Source organism: Hydra viridissima, unplaced genomic scaffold (assembly GCF_058129835.1).
Source record: "Hydra viridissima isolate aposymbiotic clone 2 unplaced genomic scaffold, HvirCarnegie_v1 scaffold_13, whole genome shotgun sequence".
Lineage (NCBI taxonomy): Eukaryota > Metazoa > Cnidaria > Hydrozoa > Anthoathecata > Hydridae > Hydra > Hydra viridissima.
Genome location: NW_028324312.1, coordinates 2,205,115 through 2,229,536, shown reverse-complemented (window position 1 = coordinate 2,229,536; position 24,422 = coordinate 2,205,115). Strand labels below are relative to the sequence as shown.

At 31.0% G+C, this 24,422-nt stretch overlaps 2 protein-coding genes and 2 pseudogenes across 3 annotated transcripts in view; 2 read left to right on the top strand and 2 right to left on the bottom strand.

The window, feature by feature from the left end:
* The window catches only part of LOC149880014 (uncharacterized), a 182,187-nt gene that overhangs the window by 48,642 nt on the left and 109,123 nt on the right, over window positions 1–24,422 (top strand). The gene's annotated exons all lie outside the window — the stretch shown is intronic.
* The window catches only part of LOC149880024 (uncharacterized), a 74,587-nt pseudogene that overhangs the window by 19,550 nt on the left and 30,615 nt on the right, over window positions 1–24,422 (bottom strand). The window lies entirely within an intron of this gene.
* On the top strand, window positions 13,688–18,189 carry LOC149880026 (uncharacterized). Its single transcript, XM_090070805.1, has 2 exons — window positions 13,688–14,015; window positions 14,171–18,189. Exons 1-2 carry the CDS (start codon window positions 13,797–13,799, stop codon window positions 16,049–16,051), a joined length of 2,100 nt encoding a protein of 699 aa, XP_089926931.1. The 5' UTR covers window positions 13,688–13,796; the 3' UTR covers window positions 16,052–18,189.
* Window positions 21,922–23,273, bottom strand: LOC149880025 (uncharacterized; annotated as a pseudogene).

The window sequence follows — 24,422 nt, the reverse complement described above, 5'->3', positions numbered from 1 at the left end:
ATACCCCTATATTCCGTCTTAAAAATAAGATGATAAAAATAAAACTGCAAAAAGTAAAACAAAAACAAACAAAATATAAATGATTAAAAGAATTAAAATATTTCTACTTTATCTTATTAACCCTACTATGCCGTCGCTAACTGACTTGCACTTGTTACGTTGGGGTCCATACGGACCCCAACTAAATAATTATGTTTTTAATAAAATAATTCTTTGTTTAAAAAGATTAAAAAAGATAATTTTATTCTGTTTTACCAAAAATAAAACATTACTTTGTTATTAACAGAAAAAAATCTAAACATAAATACATACATACATATATATATATATATATATATATATATATATATATATATATATATATATATATATATATATATATATATATATATATATATATATATATATGCATGTATGGTTTACTTTGCACAGTGTTCACAAAGAATTTTGCTGTGTGTACAGCATACAAAATTGTTACATTTATTACAAGTAGTTCGAACTTTTTTATCAAGTGATCTATTACAGAGCTTGCATCTACCTCGTTTTCTTTTCACACCAAAATTACTATTATCTTTTGCTTTATTTTCATCATTGCTTCTTTTTGTGTTATTTTGTGGATCGTTGAACGACATTGAAGAACTTAATACAACATTTCGTGATGAAATATTTGCAAGTGACTTGCAAATAGAATCGTGTAAGTTTAAAGACAAATTTGGAAGTAACAGTCTTGACTGGAGTTGGTTTGCTACCAGAGATTTACCGAGTTCTTTTAAAAACAATCTTCTGCGATGCGTCTTCTGTTTATTCCATGTAGGATTTAAATGCATCCAAATTACAAAGGCATTAACAGCAGATATGTCTAGGATGTTGTAAAAGATTACCATAGGCCACCTGAATTATAAAAAATAGACAAATAAATAATAGATTTCATAAATTTATATAGAGTATTGCTATATTTATAATTACCTGCGGGTCATTCTCTTTGTAGAAAAAGTAGAGACCATTTGGTCAAGAGTATCTACTCCCCCCTTCGTTGAATTATAGTCCAGAATTATCTGTGGTTTTTTGTCAGGGCGGTTTGATAACTCTGCATCACGATGATTGCTACTCAGCAGAATGACTGACTTTCCTTTCTTTGGGACATATGAGACTAAAGTCAATTGTTCTTGGTGACCAAACAACGAAGAGTGGACTTCTCGTGTTCGAGCAGGTAGAAATTCTGTAGGAATTTCTTTTTTATTTTTGCGCATCGTTCCAACTAGACTTAATTTTTTCTCCAAAAGTTCTTGTGCAAGTGTTACAGATGTGAAAAAGTTGTCCATTGTAACATTTCTTCCAGATCCTTTTATGACTTCAACTAAATCATGTACTACTCGTTGCCCTTGATTCCTTTCTGGGCCATCCCCATGAACACGACCAGTATAAATTTGTGCATTCAAGACATAGCTGGTACTAGAATCACACAATAACCATACCTTTAACCCATATTTAGCTGGTTTGGATTTTATATATTGTCTAAAAGAACAACGTCCACGAAATGGAACCAGCTGTTCATCAACAGTAACATTTTCATATGGTCTAAAACTATTTGAAAGTGTTTGTACCCAAATGTCAAAAACCTCACGAATAGGTGCAAGTTTGTCATTGCTGCGTCTTAGTAATCGAGTTGCTTTGTCATCAAATCTCAAAACTCTTGAAATGGTATGAAAACGCTCACAACTTATTACAGAACGAAAAATCTGCCGACCATCACTAATGTCCCATAGCTCCTCTGTAGCTTCACCTGCTGATCGATAAACACCTGCTAAAAATAAAATTCCAAGAAACCCATTTAGTTCATCCTCAGATATTGGTGCCCACTTTTCTTTAAAAACAACTTCACCTTCTTTGTTTGATTTAGTTAGAATTATCTTGAAGATCTTTGGGGTAAAAAAAAGTTGAAAAGCAGCATTTATCGAATCTGTCATATTTATTGCATATGGTGTTAATCCTGGTTTTAATTTCATGACGTTTTGTGCTGCAAATTTTTTAGAATTGTTTAGTCTTTGTTTTTGCCATATTTCATTACTTTTTGGGCACTTATAAACATTTGTTGTATTGCTAACTTCCACTTCAGTTTCAACTATTTCATTAGTATTACCTGGACTTGTTTCCTGAGCTCTATCATTATGTATATTTCCTCTTTCTAATACCTGATTTGCACAACTAATTCTCCCTTGACTATTTTTACCATAAATACTGCTAGTACCTCTAACTCCACCACGAGTTCTACATCTTCTAGCTCCTAATACTGGTGTTGACTTATTCTCTACTTTTGGAATTGCAGGAGTATCTACTTGAAAATCAGCATCATCTGATGACTCAGTATATTCTGAGCTGTCTGTTGTTACTTCAACAACTTCTTCCTCTTCATCATCATCAGATATTAACTCTTCTTCACTTGATGAATCTTTATCAAGCGATGCAAACAATAGTTCCTGAGCCTGTTCAGCAGTGTATCTAATACAAACTCTTTTTTTAGTTTCAGCCATAAGTTCTAATATTTGTTATGAAATCTAAATATAGCTAATTTATCTAAAAATATCAAAGAAAAAGATTGAGTTACAAATAAAAAAATAAAAACAGTTTTTAAAAGCATAAGTTATGAAAAACAATTAAGTTTATAAGAAAAACTATGTTGGGGTCCATATGGACCCCAACATCATTGATGTATATTTTGAAAATAACTAAAAAAAGGAAGCAATGTTCAAAAAATATTTTTTTGGTCTTTGTACATCTTCTGATTTTTAACAGATATATAAAATTTTGAAAAAAAATACTAACTACATAAATATATAATGCAAAAACAAACTACTCGTGGGGTCCGTTTGGACCCCAACATAAAAGTAGGGTTAATGATTTAAATCCTTTCTTCTTTATATAATAAAAATGTATATATAACTATTTTATATACTCATTTCAATTATAATATGATCTTAACGATGATTATTTATCTTAACATGATTCTTTAAGTAATATATCTAAACTAATAATTAAATTCCAACAGGAAAAAAGTTTCAACTCGCTTAAGAGATTTTTCTCCAATGGCCGCGTGCAGCGGAAAAACGCGCTTTTTCAAAGCCTAGTAACTAATGACAAAACGACATTAAACGTTAAACGTTTCTGTAGGAATTATATTTACTTAACTAAATTAGAAAAATATATATTATTTAATAGGTACTTAATATTTCATGAATTGCAACTATCATTTTTAGCCCAATTATTTTTAGCCCAAGTCTTTTTTTTTGTTTTATAATCACCCATAATTAGTATAATAATGTCTCTAAATATTTCATCGCAATCGTTGTTGTTTTTTTTCAAAAGTTGTTTTTTTTTTTGACTAATTTTGTTTTAGTCATTGTAGAAGCGTTGTAACTTTTCAGAGATGTTTTCTCGTTGGAGCGTTATGAGGCGTTGTTTTCTTGAGGTAGCTTATACAGTATGGATTATGTTAATCCTTTTTGCTATTGGTTAAAAACCAGTTTTATTCTTGTTATCCTTGTTAATACGAAAGATTTGCAAACTCTTAACCATCCGGCCGACCGACCGCCCTGGCCGTCGCCCATCCCCACCGACCATCCTCTATGAGATCTCATAGTGTCGGATGGTCGGTGGGGATGGGCGACGGCCAAACTCTTTACCCTAAGCAATGTTGTTATTTAAATACTACTATTATATACTATTATACTGTTATATACTGTTACGCATTTTTTTTAAAAAGAATATACTTTTTTTTAAAAAAATGGCAGGTTAAAATGAAACAATTATGTTTTAGATACAGAGTTTAGAAACAATTTAACTTCTTAGCCGAAAAGTTTTCAACCAAGAGATTTTCTTTAAATTGTGTAGCAGATGCTTCCTTTTTTAACTCAAAAATCCTTGCAGTTTGAGCATTAAAATTTTCTTTGTTTACAAACGTTCTTTTACTATAAACACTCTAGGATATAAGATTTCAAAAAATACATAGTGCATGTTTTTTAATGAGAAATAAGTTAAGGTTTAGTAACAAACTAAATTAACAAGTTTTAGTTGCATGTAAGAAAGTCACTAATGTTCTTTATATGCTTGCTGGTAATTTATTTTATGAAAAAAAATTGTTTTATATACTTATTTACAATCCTCAACCATTTGAATGGAATCACTATGCCAGTTATTCGCCTCTTTAAAGGCTTTATGTTTTCAGGAAATTTTCATAGTTTATTACATTAAGTTATGCTTTTATTTGTACAGTGAAAACTATATTCAATATGCAAACTATATTTGTATTTATCATGTAGGCGCACATGAAAAGAGAATTCCTAGCTGAAAACTTGCAGTGAGACACCTTCAAAAGACGTATGTAAAGCCTGAGAAGGCTAGTGTTTTATTGTATTATATAGTGTAAGTATAGCTTTACATAGTGTTTTTTTAATATGTTCGTTGCAGTATCTGTTAAGTTTCTGATTGCTAAATTATGATTAAATATTTGTTTTCATGGTAAAATTAGAAATCTGCAGATGACTAAAGTAACGTAAAGTGATTTTACCACGAACTGAGTTGCGTACTATAAATTGCATCTGATCGAAATGATGACAAAAATGGCTTAAAGCTGTAGCACTAAAGTATAGCACAACTTAGCAATATATTTTGGAGACATGTATGTTGCATTTGCTAGGCCAGAAAAAACGTTCGCCTTAACTTCCTTTCAACCACACGCAGCAATAAGTTCAACAATGTCTGAAAAGTTATGAGTATTTGCTCAGTTTTTCATGATTAACAAATTCGTGACTCGAAAGAAGGTTGTAATAATGAAGCGAGAGTTACTTGTTTTTAATATTTCTTTTGTAAGAGTATTTTCACGTAGCATTTTCTAGATACTCGAGTCTTGCTTAAACATTTCATCAAATGCTTGTTTATTTTTTAAAGCTATGCCTATTTAATAGTTTGCCTATGCGTATTTAAGTGATCGTTAGCACGCTCTGAGCGGTGATCTGCAAATTTGCCAGGTTTTCAATAAATGCACGGTTACTTTTTTTCCAGGGGCAAACGATATGTAAACTTTACAAAACCAACCTTGGTTTGATGACGAATAAAAAAAATCGGGAAATAACATCTCATACATTTCTGTTGTTTTAAGTCGTAGGTCATCTTCCTTTTTGATTGGTATTTGTGCTAGTTTGACTTTCTTTTTGTTTCCTTTTCGAAGAACTGAAGTTAAAGGAACTGCGTATACATTGTTTTCGCTTTCTGCTAATGTTTACTGATGAGGACTTTCACTTACTGCTGATGTACGCTGAAGAGGACTTTGGCTTACTACTGCTGTAGACTGATGAGGACTTTCACTTACTGCTGATGTAGACTGATGAGGACTTACACTTACTGCTGATGTAGACTGATGAGGACGTTCGCTTACAAAAGATCCAGACTGATAAGAACTTTTGCTTACCACTGATTTACATTGTTGGCTATAGTTTTGCACACTTGTTGTTTCTTTGTGTTTCTCAAATAATGTTACAATATTTTTTGATTGACTTTTGTTTTTGTTTTTTTTTTTTTTTTCAAATAATATTTTCCATTATTTGAAGGCATTTTGTTGTCGCTTTTATCTTATTGAATTGATTCTAAGTCAAAGTAATTGAAGAATATTGAGGTCTTTGAAGCGAAACGTTTTTCAATTGAATAGAATTTGGCTCGAATAGAATGTTAAAAAGTTAAAAATGTTTTCGCAGTTAAAAAAATTTTCGTTACTTTAGTGAAATAAAAATATCTCTTTTGAGTGAATTTTTTTTAATCGAATAGAATTTCGGTCGAATAAAATGTTAGTAATAAGAACTTTCACTGCTATATGGTATTTTGTAATTAAATTCAATAAATAATTACGGCCAGGGGAGATTAGACCGCGCAAGTAAATCATAGCGTATAAATTTCTCTAAGTTTTAACTTTAGTATGTGTAAATTGAAAAAAAAAAAAATTTGATTTTTGTATTTATTAATTTTGTTTTAGGAAATTAAACTTTTTTATTTGTTTATTAAAATTTTTGGTTTGTAAAAATTTATGTTAATATAGTATTATTTTTTTATGTTTAACGCAAATAGTTCTTAACATTTAAAAACACAAACGATTTATTAACTTGATAATAAAATGCTTACACTAAATGCTTTATCAGCAAATTTTATTTACTAACGGTATTTTTAACTACCTTCATAAAAACTGTCTATTCTTTTATTTTAAAGTAATTTCGAAATGACATTTATATTAGGGTATATCATACTTGAGCCAAAAATTAATTTTTCAGAATTTTGACTAGCACGCTTGGATTCCTATGTATTTGGGTACAGGGAATTCAAATATAATAATATTTTTGAAAAATATTGATGTCTAGCTACCGGGAAACTGGTTTTAAAATTAGCTTTTTTAAAAAAAAAAATAGTCTTTTATAACTAAAGCTTAATTTTTAAAAGTTTTTAGTCAATTAATAATAAAAATTAAAATAATATTAGGTAAAAAATAAACCATTTGTTATAAAACACAAAATTATCATTTAGCTTCCAGGATTCTTGAGCCAGAATGCACGGCTAGGGCTTCCGCCCCCCCCCCCCTCCCTTCTCTCAGTATTAGATAGTTTTATTATGATTATAAGATCAAGATATATTACAATTAGTATATATATATTTATACACGCACTGGTAGGAGATAGAGTAGGTAGAGTAGGAGCAAGGGGCTTTGTTACAAAAGCCCCCTCCCCTTACACTTACTCAAAATACTAATTCAAATTATAAATCTGGCTGCCTTAATTTTTGTTTTAGCTCCCCAAAATTCTTATAAAATCAACATTAAAACCAAGTATTTATTTAACATTTAATGTTATGCACAACAAAGTATAAATAAAAATCAAAAATACTAAATTAGTAATTACTTAAATTACTTAAAGTCTTTTCTTGATTTAAACAAAGGCATTAGTTCACGATTTCGCAATTGAGTTCTTATAAAACCATCTCTTTTATCCCAACCACAGACTGACTGAGCTGCTTCTGTGACTAATTTGACTGCTCTCTCGCAACTTTGGGTATGTAATGAGTATAGAGGTAGCTGCAGGGGAGAAACTATCAATGCATTGAGTTGGACTAACGACATATTTGCAGTGAAAATTGGTTCAGTGATGACCTCTTTTTCCCAGTCGATAAGTTCTTTGATGTCACAAGCATCAAGGTTTATTGTTTGCGGAACTTTAAATGGTCTAACATCTGTTGAGCCAAGTTCACTTCCGGCCCTAACTGCCAATATTAGGTCGACGGCAAATAACCTTTGTTCTGAGTTATCAGAACAGAGAAGTGAGACAAGTATATTCTCAGGATGAGCCCACTAAGATTCACTTTTGAGATAAAGTTTAGATGCTTCTTTAATCCTATCATCTTGCTTCTGCCAAAATTGAAACACTTTTAAAAGATGACAAGAACCATATTTAATTTCATGCTTAACTTTAATCTCAAAGAACATTGGAAAATAAACCTGAGTCACCCAAGTTGCAAGCAGTCTTAAGATCTCGGCATTATCAGGTTCAAAATCATGTTTACTCATATAGAGAAGCAGGCATCTCATGCCACAAGTAAGCCATCGACTGTGAGACAATCTACCACATTTAAGAGCTGCTACTTCAGGATCGAGCTTTCCTTTCAATATTGCATTTAAATACTTCCATGCGACTAAACTGTCAGTGCTCATTTGCTTTAAGAAATCTTCACTTATAGTAACAAGAGGCTCCAGAAGCGGAATCGGCATAAATTTAGTAATTCTTTCAAGATTTTCTACTTTGGAAAGCAGTTTACCTACTGCTCCACTCCATCCTTTATCTGAAGAAGTTGGTCCATCAAGTTTTTCCATAATATGACGGAATGGAAGTTCATTAATGTGAAGCCAGCAAAAAGATCTAAAAAGTTTTCGATTGAGAAGTTCTTCCACAAAATGAAGCATTCCACCTTTCCATCCAGACATTTCATTTGTAGTATCACTGCCAATTAGTTGGAGATTAAGATCTTTACCTCTTTCCATTAACCAGTCGAATAATCCAATAGCACATTGCTTAGCTGGTTTAGATATTTCTGACTTAGGTTTTGGTGTATAATGAGTAAGGTAGCGACCTCTAGGCTCTTCTGTCACAGTTATATGATTTTCTTTGATAATTTGTTTTCTGAAGGTGCCTGTGGTTTTATCATGGATAAGAACTAAAGTTTTATCTTTTCTACCATCAACAAAAATTCCAGTAATTATATTTCTTTCACAGTCGAAATTTTCTTCTACTCTGGAATACTTCATAGCACACTCTTTGGCACGAAAAACTTTCATACTATCACATATGAGATTTTTTTTTATCTTCAACAAGTTTTCCTGCCTTCATAATATCTTTCAGTAGACCATTAGTGATAGCAGCAGTAGCAGTCGATGATACACTAAATCTGATAGAGGCAACAGTAGCATTACTAATATCAAGGTAGTTTCGTTTAACATAACTCTCTTGATTTTGAATTGTCGAGTCCTCTTCGCTATCACTGACTTTATCGCTATCACTGACAATCACATCATTGGAATTATTATTAATTTCTATTGTAACACCCGTACTTTCATCATCAAATCTAACATCGGTTGGATAAATAGAGACTGATGATTCTAACTTATACTTTGAAGCTTCTTCACGTTGTCGCGTGAGTCTTGCTTGTTCAGGTGACTTGCGTAAGCATTTTAGCCTAAGTTCGGCAGTCTCTTTAAGGTCAAGACCAAATTCTTGCATTCATGAAACACTGCCTTGTTTTTCTCGCTGGGTTTTTATCCAAATAAGTTCTTTTTTAGGAATTCTTAAATTTAAGTCACATTTGCAAAAGCAATGAGCACCGTCATCACAAGATTCGTTGCAAGGGGCATCATTATCACTGCAGTAAACGATTCTGCATTTGCAAAAAGCAATATCTAAAAGTTTATCAAGTCTAGGTTCCCAGCAGTTTTTGTTTGCCTTTTGAGATTTGTGTCGAGCTATCTTAGAGAATGCAGACCAACTTCTATTAATTCTTAGTGCTATTGCTTTAGTTCCACAAACTATGGGTTCTTTAAATTCTGTGTTGGAAATGAGCCACCGTTCTGCAACTTCATTAGCAACATTAGAAAAAATTTCTTGCATTGATATGTTACGCGGATTTTTTTCACAGACTAGTATTCTGTTTCGCTGCAGATCTAGTCATCGCTGCAAACAATCACGTAATGTTGGAAATTCAGTTTGGAGAAACTTTTTAGGACCTCCAAGATACTCACTTAGTTTGGTGTTAATCAATTTTCTGGTTTTCTTGCTAACTGATAATGCCATTTTTCTTTTTTTAATATATTATGAATCTGGAAGATATAAATACAGCAAGTATAGCAATTAATTTGAAATAAAATCTAAAATGGTAGTTATAATATTTTCAAAGTATATTTGAATATTAACTGATACGTATACACAAAATAATATTGTTAAAAACTCAAAGCATATTATAAAAATTAAGCATAAGGTTAAACAATATTTTAAATAATTACTATGTACATTTATAACATAAACAGTCATCATTTAGTAAAAAAACACAATATTTTTGAAAATTAAAAACGTTTTCCCGGTAGCTAGACTTGTTTTTTCACCAAAATAAATTATACCATTCAACTCAGGGTTTATGAATACATAGGAAAAATGACATACTGAATAAAAATTAAAACATGCAAAAGTATGATATACCCTAATTTATATCCTCAAAAGTCTTTTTTTGAATAATTACTATCCTAAAATCTTTGTTATATTCCTAACTAAAGAAAAATAGCATTCGTAGCTTTAAAGTATTTTTAGTGAAAACAAAGTCTAAAATAAAAAACACGAATAAAAAAATAAGTGAAGTGAAAAATCTAAAGAACAATTGACGTCAGTCAAAAAATAAAGCTTTTTTTTATTTTTGAATAAATTGCTAAGCTTTTTAAATGGCTTTGAATTGATGATTTGCCACGCTTTTTATTTTGTAAAGAAAGTAATTGTTTTCAATCAACTAAATTATTTTCTTCGTTTACAAAGTACTTTTACGTTTTTTGCGTAACACTTAAAATCTAAGTGAATTAGTTAAAGGTCGTTATTTATAAATGATTTTATGAACTTTGCACCATGAATGAATTTTGCATGAAAAAGACCACTGGTTACATAGTTGTATAATTCAAGAACTTTGTAGAATTTTAAACTTAAAACTTGTAAACTGACTTGGAAAGTTGATTAGGTAGCTGTATATATGAGCAAATATCACATTAGGCCTTTTGTTTACGTAATTAGTTAGTTCACAGTCTTTTTCTGATAAAGAATTCGGATCAAAAATAATATCTAAGACTGATAATTTTTCTTCGTATATCTTTTTTGCTTCCAAATTAGGACTTTTGTAATACTGTGATTGCATAATTGTAAGCAAAAAAGAACTTAAATCAATTTCAATAGATTGGCTTTTAGTATATATTATTTGTTTACATTTTTTTTGCCACTAATCATAACGGATACAAAGTTTTGCGGACGTTTGAAGTTCATATGAATATCATGAATTGGCTGAATGATCTTGACTGGTTCTATATTTGCTTCCACGCACGCTTTCTTGATGTCCTGCCAGTCTAATGAACTTTTGTGGCTCTTTTGAGCAAGTCCTTTTCATTTCTTAATTATACCATTGATTCCTTCTGATTTTTCTACAGCCTTTGTTAAACAAGTGTTGAGCAGATGATCGGCACAGGTTAGATGATCACTGATCTCTTTGCTTTCCGTGATTGCTTTCTTCATGTTGGATGCAGCATCAATAACACCCACTTTGTAATGGTCTTCCCTCTGAAGACCAGGAAACTAAGAAATCATGTGGTCTATTCCTTGTGCAAGCAAAACCCCTGTATTCCTATGTGGGAGGTCATCAATCCTTTTGTTTTTATTATTAAGACCAAAATATCCTCTTATGGTACCAGAATTATCTGCCTCTGCTTGACCATTCCTCTTTTCTTGAAATTTCTTGTCTTGAAAAACGAAATCATGAAGTATCTGGACGCATTTTGCAATATAGTTATAAATTTTAATAACTTTTTAAAAGGTTTTGCTTTATAAAATGAATTATAAAAAAGCCCATTAGAAAATACTCCTACTACAATAAAATGCAAAATGGAATATATATTATGGAGCTTTCAGAGTAGTCGAGACAAAAAATGGCAAGATACTGGAAAAAATTCTTAACAAATACACAAATTTAAAGATGGTGAATGAAGGACCAAGGAGTTTAATGAAACCAGATTTTAATAAAAATTTCATTTCAGCTTTTTTATACTTCGCTATACTTTCTTTAGTCATTTTAAAATTATCCTAACAGGTCTATTTTATTATTGACAGATTTTGTTTACACGAAAAGAGTTCACAAATTTACAAATGTTTATCTTGATAAATGATGAAAATCTGTTCGTGCTGACAACTAATTTCCATTACCTTGGTGTAATTTGTTTAGTAATTTGTCAAAGCGTGATGTAGTTACTTTATCCTGAAGAGTCTTATTAAACAAATGCTATAAAAGTTTAAATTAATACCACGTGATCAGAGGGTTTTTTTTTTCAACTATGGGTAGCCATTTTGATAGATTTTTTTGTTGACCGCTAATTTCTGCGGCCTCTTTGATGTAAAACAATCAGTTGCACGTCCTTCTCTTATACGTCCATGATTTTACTCAGAAGTTCTGGGTTTTCGTAAATTTTACCGCATTTACGCATAATTACTGAAACTAATAATAATCAAATTAAGAAACTAATAATTATCAATTTTTATGTTAAGCTCAAATATTGATAAGTTTCAAATAAAAATCTATTATTTTGTTTAGCATAAGATCTTTTTCATAGCGAGCTGTGCAAGTCTAAAACTCGCACTGCTCGCTAATTTCTGCGGCCTCTTTGATGTAAAACAATCAGTTGCCCGTCCTTCTCTTATACATCCATGATTTTACTCAGAAATTCTGGGTTTTCGTAAATTTTACCGCATTTACGCATAATTACTGAAACTAATAATAATCAAATTAAGAAACTAATAATTATCAATTTTTATGTTAAGCTCAAATATTGATAAGTTTCAAATAAAAATCTATTATTTTGTTTAGCATAAGATCTTTTTCATAAAAATAATGGAACATTACAATTTTACATAAATTTCGAACATAAATATCTTTTAATCTAACAAGACACATTCTTACAATAACTTATTGTGTATTAACTTCCTGCTTTTTGTTTTTTAGAATAAATATAATAAAATACATACTCTCAGTAAAACTAAGTACGAGTTTTAATTTTAGTTTGTTTGAATTTATTTTGTTTAATAGTCGTGAAGAAAAAGTATTTGTTAGCTTATGCGGAAATCTCAAATATAAAATTAATTAGCATTTGCAATAACATTTTTATGTACCATATAGTTCTTAACTACCCAATTCTTGTGCTAGAAGGTTAATAACGCAACTGCATGTTGTGTTATTGTAAACTAAAAAACTTGACTTTTGTCAACTAAAACATGACTTTTGTCAAGGCTATATAGGAGGCTAGTTTAATTTTAGGAGGCAATTAATTATTTAACAGCTATCTGACTTGATAAAAAGAAAGTAATTTTTTACGCTATTTTACCATAATAATTACCGCTTTTACTAACTTTTATCATAAATTACCGAAATGACCGATTTTAACCGCTTTTACGCCGTTTTACCGTTTTTACGCATTTTTACGCAATTTTACCGTCTTCTGTAGTAAGAAAGCGTAAAAATGCGTATTACGCGTTTTACCGCATTTTACCGGAACTTTTTCACCGCCAGTGCGGTAACGCCGTTGCCTAATTTCTATTATATATCTACGTATCAGTTATATGTTATCTTATGGCGGAAATTTATGTAACGTTTGTGTAAAAAATACAACCGTTCATACATTAGAATTACTATCATAATTAATAATTACACGTATAAAATTAATTTAAGTGCACACTGAAAAAGATTTTACAATTGTAATTTTTTATAACGATACATGTATATTTTAAAAGATATCAGTAAAAAATTAGTTATATTTATATTTATATAATTGTTCTTTTGTTATCAAGAAAATAAGGACCTTTTAACAAGGTTTGTTTTTTAATCCACTGTATAATTTCGTTTAAAAAAAAAAATATTTTTGGGAGTTAGATAAACTTCTTCCGAAAGTTTAAACGATGCACTAACGACTTCCCTTTCGTAAATGTAAACGACATCCAGTGTTGAGTATTTTAAAAAGTATTTTAAATGAAAGTATTTAAAATACTATTTAAAATACTTTTGTATTATTTTTATTTCAAATACTTTTCAAGGCCATTTTTTATTTTGTTTAAAACACAAAATACAAAATACTTTTCCACCAACAGCAAATTATTAATTAATTTGCTGTTGGTGGAAAAGTAACTTGGTTTCCAAAAGTGTAATATTAAGACGACTACATTCTATATACGTTATGTATTTCATCCGGACGTTCATTCGCTTTTACAATTTAAATATCATTTCTTAATTCATTGTGCGCAATGAATTATGCACAACGAGCCATATAAAGCCATTGAACTACATATTCATTGTGCACAATGAATTACACAATGACGCAACTACAAAAAGTTCTTTGGCTGGATTGAGCTGCCTTGGACCACCCTTGGTAATGGTAATTTGTTATTTAATTACTATATTAGAGGGAACCAATCTACCAAAAATTCAAAATGGCGGAAGAGAGGGAAACGACTGAAATTGTAGAAAATGAAAATGCTGAGAGTGAACAAGCCGTCCCTGCCATACTTGATGGAAAGTTTTTCAAAATTATATCTAAAAGTAAAACTACAGGGGATGTTAAAATTATTGCACAGTGTATGTTATGTGTTGGCAAAAAAACCTACAGTGGTTCACTGAAAGCAACTTCTAATTTTACTCAACATCTTCAGGTATGTATATAACTACAAAAACACTATATTATATTGCGCACTAAACAGTAAAAACGATAAACACATAAAGCAACACAGACAAACGCTAATGCTATAACATAACACAAATAAATGCAATAATCTCGGTTGATTGACTGTTGTTGTTGTTGTTGCAGAATGCTCATGGCAAAAAGCGAATCGAGGAATACAAGCAGCACAAGGTTTCAGTTGCAAAACAGCGTAAGCGCTCGGTAGCTGAGATGGAATCTGGAGTTGGAGGTGGACCTTCTGTCGAATCTGGTCCTGCTTCTAAGAAGTTGAAACAAATGCATAATATGCCTCGAAATCAAACATCTATTTCACAGGATGAAGTTGACAAGCTTATTGCTGACTACGTTGTGCAGGAAATGCGCCCCTTGATCACAGTGGAAAAGCCGGCGTTCAAAAATTTGAACCACGGACTCAATTGCAATGTCAGTATACCTTGTCGCAAAAGATTAGGCAAGCGATTAAACGCCCGTTTGCAAAAAATGCGTGATGATAAAAGAACAGTCTTCAGTAAAGTACCATTTGTTTGTACAACAGCTGACATTTGGTCAGTGAACCAAAAGAGCTACTTAGGAATGACAGCTCACTATATTGATATTAGTACTGAATGTTCAGGATCACGTATATCTGTTGCTCTTTCCTGTCAACGTTTTGTTGGAAGTCATACTTACGACTCAGTGGCTGCAATGATCTCAAAAGTTCATAATGATTATGGGTTACACGTGGAAAAAATTACAGCAACAGTAACAGATAATGCCTCTAACTTCAGTAAAGCTTTCCGAGAATATTTTGTAAATACTAGCAGTACTGCATCTGGTTCAGGGATCTCTGCAACTGCTGAAGAACAAGTTCAGGAAACAGGAACTGGTGATGATGATGAAGCAGAAAATTCCGACAATGATGTTGAAATAGCGGACATGACTGCAGTCCTAAATTTACCAGTTAGCGAAGACACGGATGACGATACTGAAGTTGTTCTGCCTCACCATGAAGCTTGCAATAGTCACTCTCTCAGCCTCACATCAACTACTGATGTATATAAAGCATGTTTTTCTGATGCTAATTTCAAACGTCTTTATCGAGCTGCATTGGCCAAGTGTACCAGCATTTGGAATTTGCTTCATAGAAGTTCCAAGGCATCGGATGCTGTGAAAAAAATCATCGCAAGGGCAATACTGATACCAGTCCCTACACGATGGAACTCCCGGTATGATGCATTGAAATGCATTCTCCAGTTGCAAGATAAGCTTGGAGAAATATGCGACGTTTTGAAGTTGCCAAAGTTCAAAAAGAAGGAGTTAGAATGTCTAGAAGAGTATGTAATGATAATGGCTCCTATTGCTGTTGCCATTGACAGTTTACAAGGTGACAATGTGTACTTTGGCGATGTATTTTCGACGCTGCACACCGTACAGCAGAAGTTGCAGGACCTGCAGCAGAAATCACTGAAGCATGCTAAGAAATTTGCAGAATCTATGCTTACAAGCTTAAAAACAAGATTTGAGGTTCATCTATCATTTTCTGAACATAATGCCAGCAGGATAGTTGCAGCAGTATCGCATCCCTACTTCAAAATGAGATGGGTTCCAGGTGATAAAAAAGATTTCTGTCGTGATCTCTTCGTTCGTGCAGCTAAGTCTCAGCAACAACAGTTGTTGGACAGAGCTAATACTATTTCTGACCCTGACCCACTTCCAGGTACTCAATCAGCTGGTGGCAGTGGCATGAGTGATGGTTTTTTCTCGTTTAGCGAAATTAACATTGCAGAACAAACAACAGTCAACAACGAACGTTTATCGTACTTAAGCGACTCTGGTACGGATTTTAAAATCTTGGCAAAATATGAAGTTATAAAACTCGTATTTGTGAGGTACAATACGACCTTACCTTCATCCGCACCTGTTGAGCGGTTATTTAGCACCGCTGAACAAATTCAGACGCCACGAAGGAACTGTCTTAGTGATGCAACATTCGATAAACTGTTACTTTTAAAGGCCAATAAATGTTAATTTAAAGGTTAAATTATGTCAATAAAGTTGTGATGTACGATTCGAGTCGTTACAATTCCAGTATTTTGTATTTTGTATTGAAAATAGTTTTATAATGTATTTTTATTTGAAATACTTTCCTTGTATTTTATTTTTATTTTCATTTCAAATACTTTTTAGGTAGACTATTTTATTTTTATTTCAAATACTTTTAAAAAGTATTTTGCCCAGCACTGACGACATCATCTTCAAACATTTCTTTTTTAAAATTCCGTTTTGCCTTTTTGAACATTTTATAAGCTACTTCTGGCGTATTAAGACTATATAAGGCGTTGTGATAAAGAAGATGTATCTTTGCCAAATGAAATTCGTTATGACTCACGCTTTTGTTACTAATATTCAGAGAATTAGGTGCGTTTGACATAAAAAATTAAGGAAAATGTAAATGCAATTCAAATTTTCCATGCCCATATTTATATCCAATTCTATTAAATATATCACCATTGATTTTACTCAAGAAAAAAATTGATTATATAAATAATTTGGTCCTTGTTTTATATTTCAAAAATATAATATAAAAAATATAAAACACTTGTTTTGTATTCCAAAAAAATTTAATCCTTTACAAAAAGATCATACATTTCACTTTTATTGATAAAACAAGATCTATTTATTTTAAATGTAAATACTGCAAACCTATTCTACATAAAACTTTTTATTATGCATGCTCAATATAAATACTTTCAAATAAAGTAATTCCCACCAAGTTAGTTTTTATTTTTAAACAAAAAAATTATGGTATTGTCTATCCAAGCTTTTTGTTCAACTGACATCATTCATCGTTGACTTAATACGTTGTTATAGTATTTTAAGTTACCAATGATAATTTCTTCCCAATTTTCCATTACTTTGGTGTTAGTTTCTTCTATTTCAATTTTTATGCCTTACTCTTGCCTTAACTTACAACGAAATCAAACTTGTGTTCTTGAAACTCATATATACCTTAATTAGGGTTGGGAACTAATCTCATTAAACTTTTTGATAAATACAACTATATATGATAAAGTTCTAGTCTTGATCAATGTTATTTACAATTAATGAACTAGGTTCATTATTTAAATTAATCTACAATTTCATTAGTAGCGTTAAATTATTCTCATTAGTTTGACGTTGTTTAATCATATCGACCACAAGCTCCGTTAAAATCTAAATAAAACAAATAAATTTTAATAAGTTATTTAAAGGCAAAATATTATTCAAATAATAAATAAAATTATTCATACAAAATGTCCTCCCAACCTACAAACAAAAAATTTTTAAAATGAAAATCTAAAGACTATAAATTATTTGTAACACTTTTCACCTACCATACCTTGAATGAGATGTTTATCAATTTTGAAAATCAAACTATTAAATGATCTAGGTCTTGAACATGCAACATATCGTTGGCCATGAGAGAAACACGGTTTTTTGAGGTATACCCCTACTCTATCAAATGTTTGACCTTGACATTTATTAATTGTCATTGAATAAACCAATCTGACAGGAAACTGACGAGATTTCAGAACAAAAGGTAAATTTGAATCTGATGGAGCCAACTGAATTCGAGGAACAAAAACCCGTTTACTACCTAAAACACCTGCCAAAACCTCTGCATCAGTATAATTATTTTGAATAGCACAAACTTTCGCTCGAGTACCATTGCATGACCCAGCTTTGAGATCTAAACTTTTAAGTAGCATAACTACACAACCAATTTTCAATTTTAAACAATTAGGTAGCATACCTGAAGGAGTTAAGCTGTTCAAAAACTCAACAGGAAAGTTTTTTCTTTCATTAACGTCATCGGTATCAATTTGATCAGCACTTAAATTAATTTTGACCTCACCCAGACGAGATTCAACTACTTGTTCATTGATTGATAATGAATCAACATTAGTTGGTGTTAAAATCACGCGTTTAGAATAATCATTTTGATCAGCATCTCCGAAAATCTTTTCAATAATCGATTCATTATTTCAAATAATGCACTGATTTGGTATTTCCATGCATCCTTAAAAGGATCCTCCTCTTTGACAGGTATTGTTATATTCCCAAGTTTTAGTAGCCATTTGGAAAATTCGCCAATGCAAAGAATATTTTATACACGATTCTACTATCTCAGCTGGTTGACCTTTTTTCACAACAGGCAGAATTTGCCTAAAGTCACCACCAAAAAGAATGATTTTTCCTCCGAACGGAAAATTGTTGTTGCAAATATCTTTTAACAACCTATCAATTGCATTTAAGGCATGTTTAGGTATCGTGAATGTTTCATCAAACAAAAAGAAACTAACTTGTATAAAAAATGCCCGTGTATAGTGTTAGGAGTTACATTCCATGTGCTATTATCCAATATTGGAAAAGGAAGTTTGAATAAGCCATGCAATGTTGATCCATTTGTAGGAAGAGTTGCTGCTATGCCAGTCCATACAGTTGTAGCAGATTTAAAGCCCCTACTTATGGTTTCAGCAATCAAATAATTATAAGTAAAGGTTTTTCCCCTACCAGCATGTCCATCCATGAAAAACAATCTAGAAAGTTGGTTTTCTACAATTGGTCGCTCATTCAGTGCAGCAAGGATAGCATTTCATACATTTAACTGATTGACATTAAGCAACAATCTCATTCGATTGGCTTCGTCAGTAGATTGTTGAACATTTTCATCAAAATTTTCTAGATTTAAGCTTATAAACTCATTAATAACAGACAGATTGTAATCAGTCAGCGTTTTCACCACTTTGATTAATAATTTTTTTAACTTGATGAAGAGTAGCTTGTTTAGCTATTAGAAGTGGGACTGAGCAGTGAAAAAAGCTTTGTATTTATTCCAGAGATGTAAAGGATTGTCATTTTCACAAAAGGTCAAAATAATTGAAAACAGCTGTCTAATTTACTTTGGCATACGTCTTAAAACTGCCTCAGAAATAGTATTCTTCCATTCAGTGTCATCATGCAACAAACCTTTCAAAACGCATGCTTCACGAAACGTTTCAAGGAAAATACCATTAACAGTTCGCACATCCTCCCAAGATGTTGCTCCTTATGCTTGCAAAAGTAACAGTCTAAGAAAAAACAATTCTCCAGTTTGATTAACTTTGCACATTATAACTATCACCTTATCACCACCCTTTTGTCTAACCTTCTATTTACTATGTTTTTCATGAAATATAAAGTTATAAGGAATGCCTACATACGAATAGTAATGTGCTCTTTCGGTTTCAGTATTCAACTGAAACCATGCAGTTAGGTGCGTATCACATTGAGCTGCAAGATCTATAGTCATTTGTTCTGCTCCTTCTCTAAAATTCACTAATTGATTTTTGGGTAGATATTTACCAAGTCACAGCACTTTGAAAACACGGAAGCAACATAATATGAACATATGTACCAACTATAAATACAAGAAATGTGTTTAAATATGTGTATAAGCTTAAATATATACCTTATATACATCATTAAACATTTTTAAAACAATTTTTTAACACATATTAACACATACATAAACAGTAAAAAACACTTTACATTATTATAAAAACACATTGATAAAAGAACTTAAAAGCACTTATTATAACATTCATATACATATCAAAAAAGCATGTATGTGAACAATGAACGTGTGCAAACAAAAATTTTAATAATGACGCGAGAAAATTTAAATAGATACAAAATATATATTTACAAGCAACACTCTTTACCTACTTCTTTTTTTCAGAAGAACTGTAATCCTCATAGCAAAGTTTAACCTTTACATACAATAACATGTGACATGGCGTGTCAATGTTGGCACAAAATTTTAATTTATTTTTCTAAATTTTCTAAAATGGAACAGTAAGTAGTAATAACCATTTTATGGAAATAGCATTAGTATAACTATAAATAACATCCATACCCCTATTTTCTTTCTAAAAGATAAAATACTATAAATTAAGTAACAGACCGACCATAACCCTTATTACGGGTTGCTTTTTGCTAGTGGAAATAAAATTGCTGAAAGAAAAACTTTAATTAACAAAATATAAATGTTTTAAAAAATTTTAATCCTTTTCAATTTAAATCCTTTCTAATTTATCCAATAAAAATTTAAATTCTTTCTACTTTATCTAATAAAAGTGTTTATATAACTATTTAATATACTTACTTCAATTATAATTTGATCTTAACGCTGATTATTTAAATTTATATGATTCTTTTGGTAATACATCTATACTAATGATTAAATTCCAAAAGGAAAAAAGTTTTAACTCGCTTAAGAGATCTTTTTCTATTGGCCGCGTGAATTTAGAGAATGCGCCTTTTCAAAGCATAGTAACTTATGACGAAACGACATTAAACATTTAACATTGGTCATTTCTGTAGGAAATATATTATAGATGAACGTAACAATTTTTCAAACTAGTTTTTTCGTCTATTTCAATGTTTATTTCTGTTAATATTTAAGTAGAAGAAATATAGCAATATAATTTTTATCTGACCAATCCACTATGGTTTCTGAGACGCGATTTTTTGGCATAAATTAATAACTTCAATTTAAAGACAAATAGCTAATAATCTTTATTTCTAAAGATTGGCAATATGTTCCAAATATTTCATAACTAAAATTTATATGATTAATATATATATATATATATATATATATATATATATATATATATATATATATATATATATATATATATATATATATATATATATATATATATATATATATATATATATATTATTTATATCTATTGTAAAAAATATCGTTAGATGAATTCATATTAAAAAAATCAGTTAAATTTTAACTAAATCTTATTATCCAATGTAATTATATCTAAATAGTTATTTTTAATTACTCGGGTAATCGATAATCGTAATTGGATTCCCTACATACAGCAAGATGAATTCCATGGCAGTAGCAAAGTTGGTGTATAACTTCCATTTCTCGTCCCATTTTTTTCATTACTGATGCACCGTCAGTAACACATCCAAAAACATCATTGATCAAGTTTAAACCAAATTCATTTACGAACCATTTATTCTTATCATCCCAAGACCATAGTAACATTTGTCTGAACAATGTACATTGAGACATAAATACCTTCTAGTTTTACCAGAAGTCCACTCATCAAGAGAAATTGAAAACCTTCTAATTTTTTTTGCTAAAGCTCTTGAACAACTTTTAAATTAATTGAGTTTGCGTAGTTCATAACAATTGTCTTTATAGCATGTCGATCATCAGGTATTTTAAGTCCTTGAGCTTTCCAGCCATTTTTAATATCTTTGCTATTGGTCAAAGTTGCAAAAGGGATACGATCAACAGCAGTTAAACGAGCTAATACATCTTCAACTTTGCTACCTGTATTATTACAATAGGTAGCAATACTTGGCTGTATATTTTTAGACTTCTCTAAAATAACTTTTGTCAAATAAATTTTATGTTTGTGCTCTAAATGATACAAGAAAATTGAAGTTGATGGATGGAATTTAAGTTCAACTGAACAATGTTTGCACTTTAATGTTGATTTGCCTTTATTTTCCAATAAAAAGTGTTTCCAAACTTCAGAGCGGTTTTTTCCAAACGACATTGTAAATGGTGGTTAAGAAACGGCACTATGAAAAAAGCATTGTTTTTGTTTGTTTATACTAATATTTGACCGGATGCCGGAAAATAAAGGCAAATCAACATAGAAGTCAACACAAGTCTTGTTCGTTAAAAAAACGCTTTTAAATATGTTCGTAAAAATCTTTGAAACAAAAAAACGCTAAGTTGTTATATTAAAAAAAATATTAATCGATTAATCGTTTGTTAATTAATCGATTAATGATTAATGGTTTTTAATCGATTAATCGTTAATCGTTTACCACCCCTACTCAACACCGATACTTTTGCCAGGTTTCACATTTACTTTGGTCCTTTTTTGCCTTATCTTAGGAGTCTGATCATTACGCAGACTCTGAAGGAGCTCTGGGAAACTCCTGTCAACAGCTTCAGTGTTCTTTTGAATGTTTTCTGGATTCTGATTTTCCTCATCATCAATGATTTTTGGAAGCATAGACAGCACTTTGTTCCTGTTTAGAGGCGCTATACCGCACTTCTTAAAACCGCTGATCACATTTTCTTCCTTCAATGAATCACACAACTTTTTCAATAAGCGGGAAATTTGTCCTTAGGAACAGTTGCTTCTGCTCTTCCTGGGCCCTTTTTCCACTCTTCGGGAATCTGCCGCCATGTTGATTTCAATGGGCGAAAAAAGGCTACGTCTAGAGGTTGTGTGAGATGAGTGGAGTTAGCTGGGAGAAAAATAAAACTGATATCATTGTCTTTGCACAACTTCACAGATTCCATTGATAAGTGGGAAGACAAATTGTCCCCAATCAGAATTTTTCAACCTGTTTTGTTTTTCAGGTACGGAAGAGCAACTGTCAGTACCCAATCTACAAAGCAAAAGGAATCGAACCAGCCAGACTTTGTTCGATTGTACCTGGCGTTTTTTGGCCCACCTTCTGTCCAGCTTTGGTACAAGTGCATAGCCTTATACACAACGTAAGGTGGTAAAATAGTGCCATCAGCAGCGGCTGCAAACATCACAGACGTAGATGACTTTGATGAGTTTATGACTCTTTCTGGATATTTTGTTCCTCTAAGTATAATGACCTTTCGCTTACCAGGGTCATCACTTAGATTCGTCTCATCGTAGTTTACGATATTAGATAAAGGCACATCCTTTAATTCATTTGTCAGTTCATCAAAATAGTTGTTAATTGTTTCTGGTGTTACACCAGCCCTCGAGCGTTTAATATTCTGACACATTCTCACGGCCAGTTGTTCCTTATGACGTTTTATAAATGATTCCACAAAGTCACGGCCAGGGAGGTTTTCTTTAAACCTCTTAACTTCTTTCCCTCTCCGGTCTAAAAAGTCTTTTACAAGGAGTCGTAGAGTTGTAGTGTCAATGGGATAACCCCATTCGCCACACATCTTAAGCCTATCAACAAACAGCTGTTCTTCTTCAAGAGATAATGCTGTCTGACCACCATGTTTCTTCAAATTTGGACCTCTTTTCAAGTGTCGATAAAGAACACTATAATGCAAACCATGTTTTTCAGCAGACTTTCGAAAGCTTAATCCATTCTGTATGTCAGAAATTGCTTTTTCGATTGTTTTTGGATCGTGCTTTTTGTAGCCACCTCCAACCACGTGTTTGTACTTCCTTGGCATTTTACAGGGTTCTGAAATAAAACAGCTGTGTCAGTTAAGTATGTAAGTATATAACACATAATATGTATTTTATATTGTATAAGTGTGATTTAGTATTAATTTTTTTTTTGTGGGGTGAATAGAAACACTAAAAAATATGTGTTTCTATTCACCCCACGAATTCTAAAAATCTAACGTAATCAATATGATTAATTTCTGAAATAATATTGTTAAAGTTAAAGCTTAAAGTAAGCCTTAATCTTCTTAATACAATTAGCACAGAAACGTTTAATGTTTAACGTCGTTTCGTCATTAGTTACTAGGCTTTGAAAAAGCGCGTTCTCTAAATGCACGCGGCCATTGGAGAAAGATCTCTTAAGCGAGTTGAAACTTTTTTCCTTTTGAAATCTAATTATTAGTTTAGATATATTATATAAAGAATCATATTAAGAGAAATGATAATCGTTAAGATCATATTATAATTGAAGTAAGTATATAAAATAGTTATATATACATTTTTATTAGCTAAAGTAGAAAGGATTTAAATTTTTATCAGAAAAAGTAGAAAGGATTATAATCCTTTAAATCGTTTGTATTTTGTTTGTTTTAGCTTTTCTTTCAGCATTTTTATTTTTGTTATTTTAATTTTTAGAAAGAAAATAGGGGTATGGATATTATTTAAAGTACACTAATGCTACTTCCATAAAATGGTTATTACTACTTTGAAATTTCTGTGATGCTTTTAATTATTTTTGTTCTTTTTTAGAAAATTTAGAAAAATAAATTAAAATTTTGTGCCAACAGTGACATGCATGTCACATGTTATTGTATGTAAAGGTTAAATTTTGTTATGAGGATTACAGTTCTTATGAAAAAAAAAGAAGGTAAAGAGTATTGTTTGTAAATATATATTTTGTTTACTTTGAATCTTTTTAAATTTTATGGCGTTATTTTTAAAATTTTTGTTTGCACACATTGTTTGCATATATGCTTTTTTGATAAGTATGTATATGTTGAAAGAAGTGCCTTATAGTTGTTTTATCAATATGTTTTTACAACAACGTAAAGTGTTTTTTTATTGTTCGTGTATGTGTTAATATGTGTTATATAATTGTTTTAAAATTGTGTTGAAATATGTATATAGGTATATATATAACCTTATATACTTAT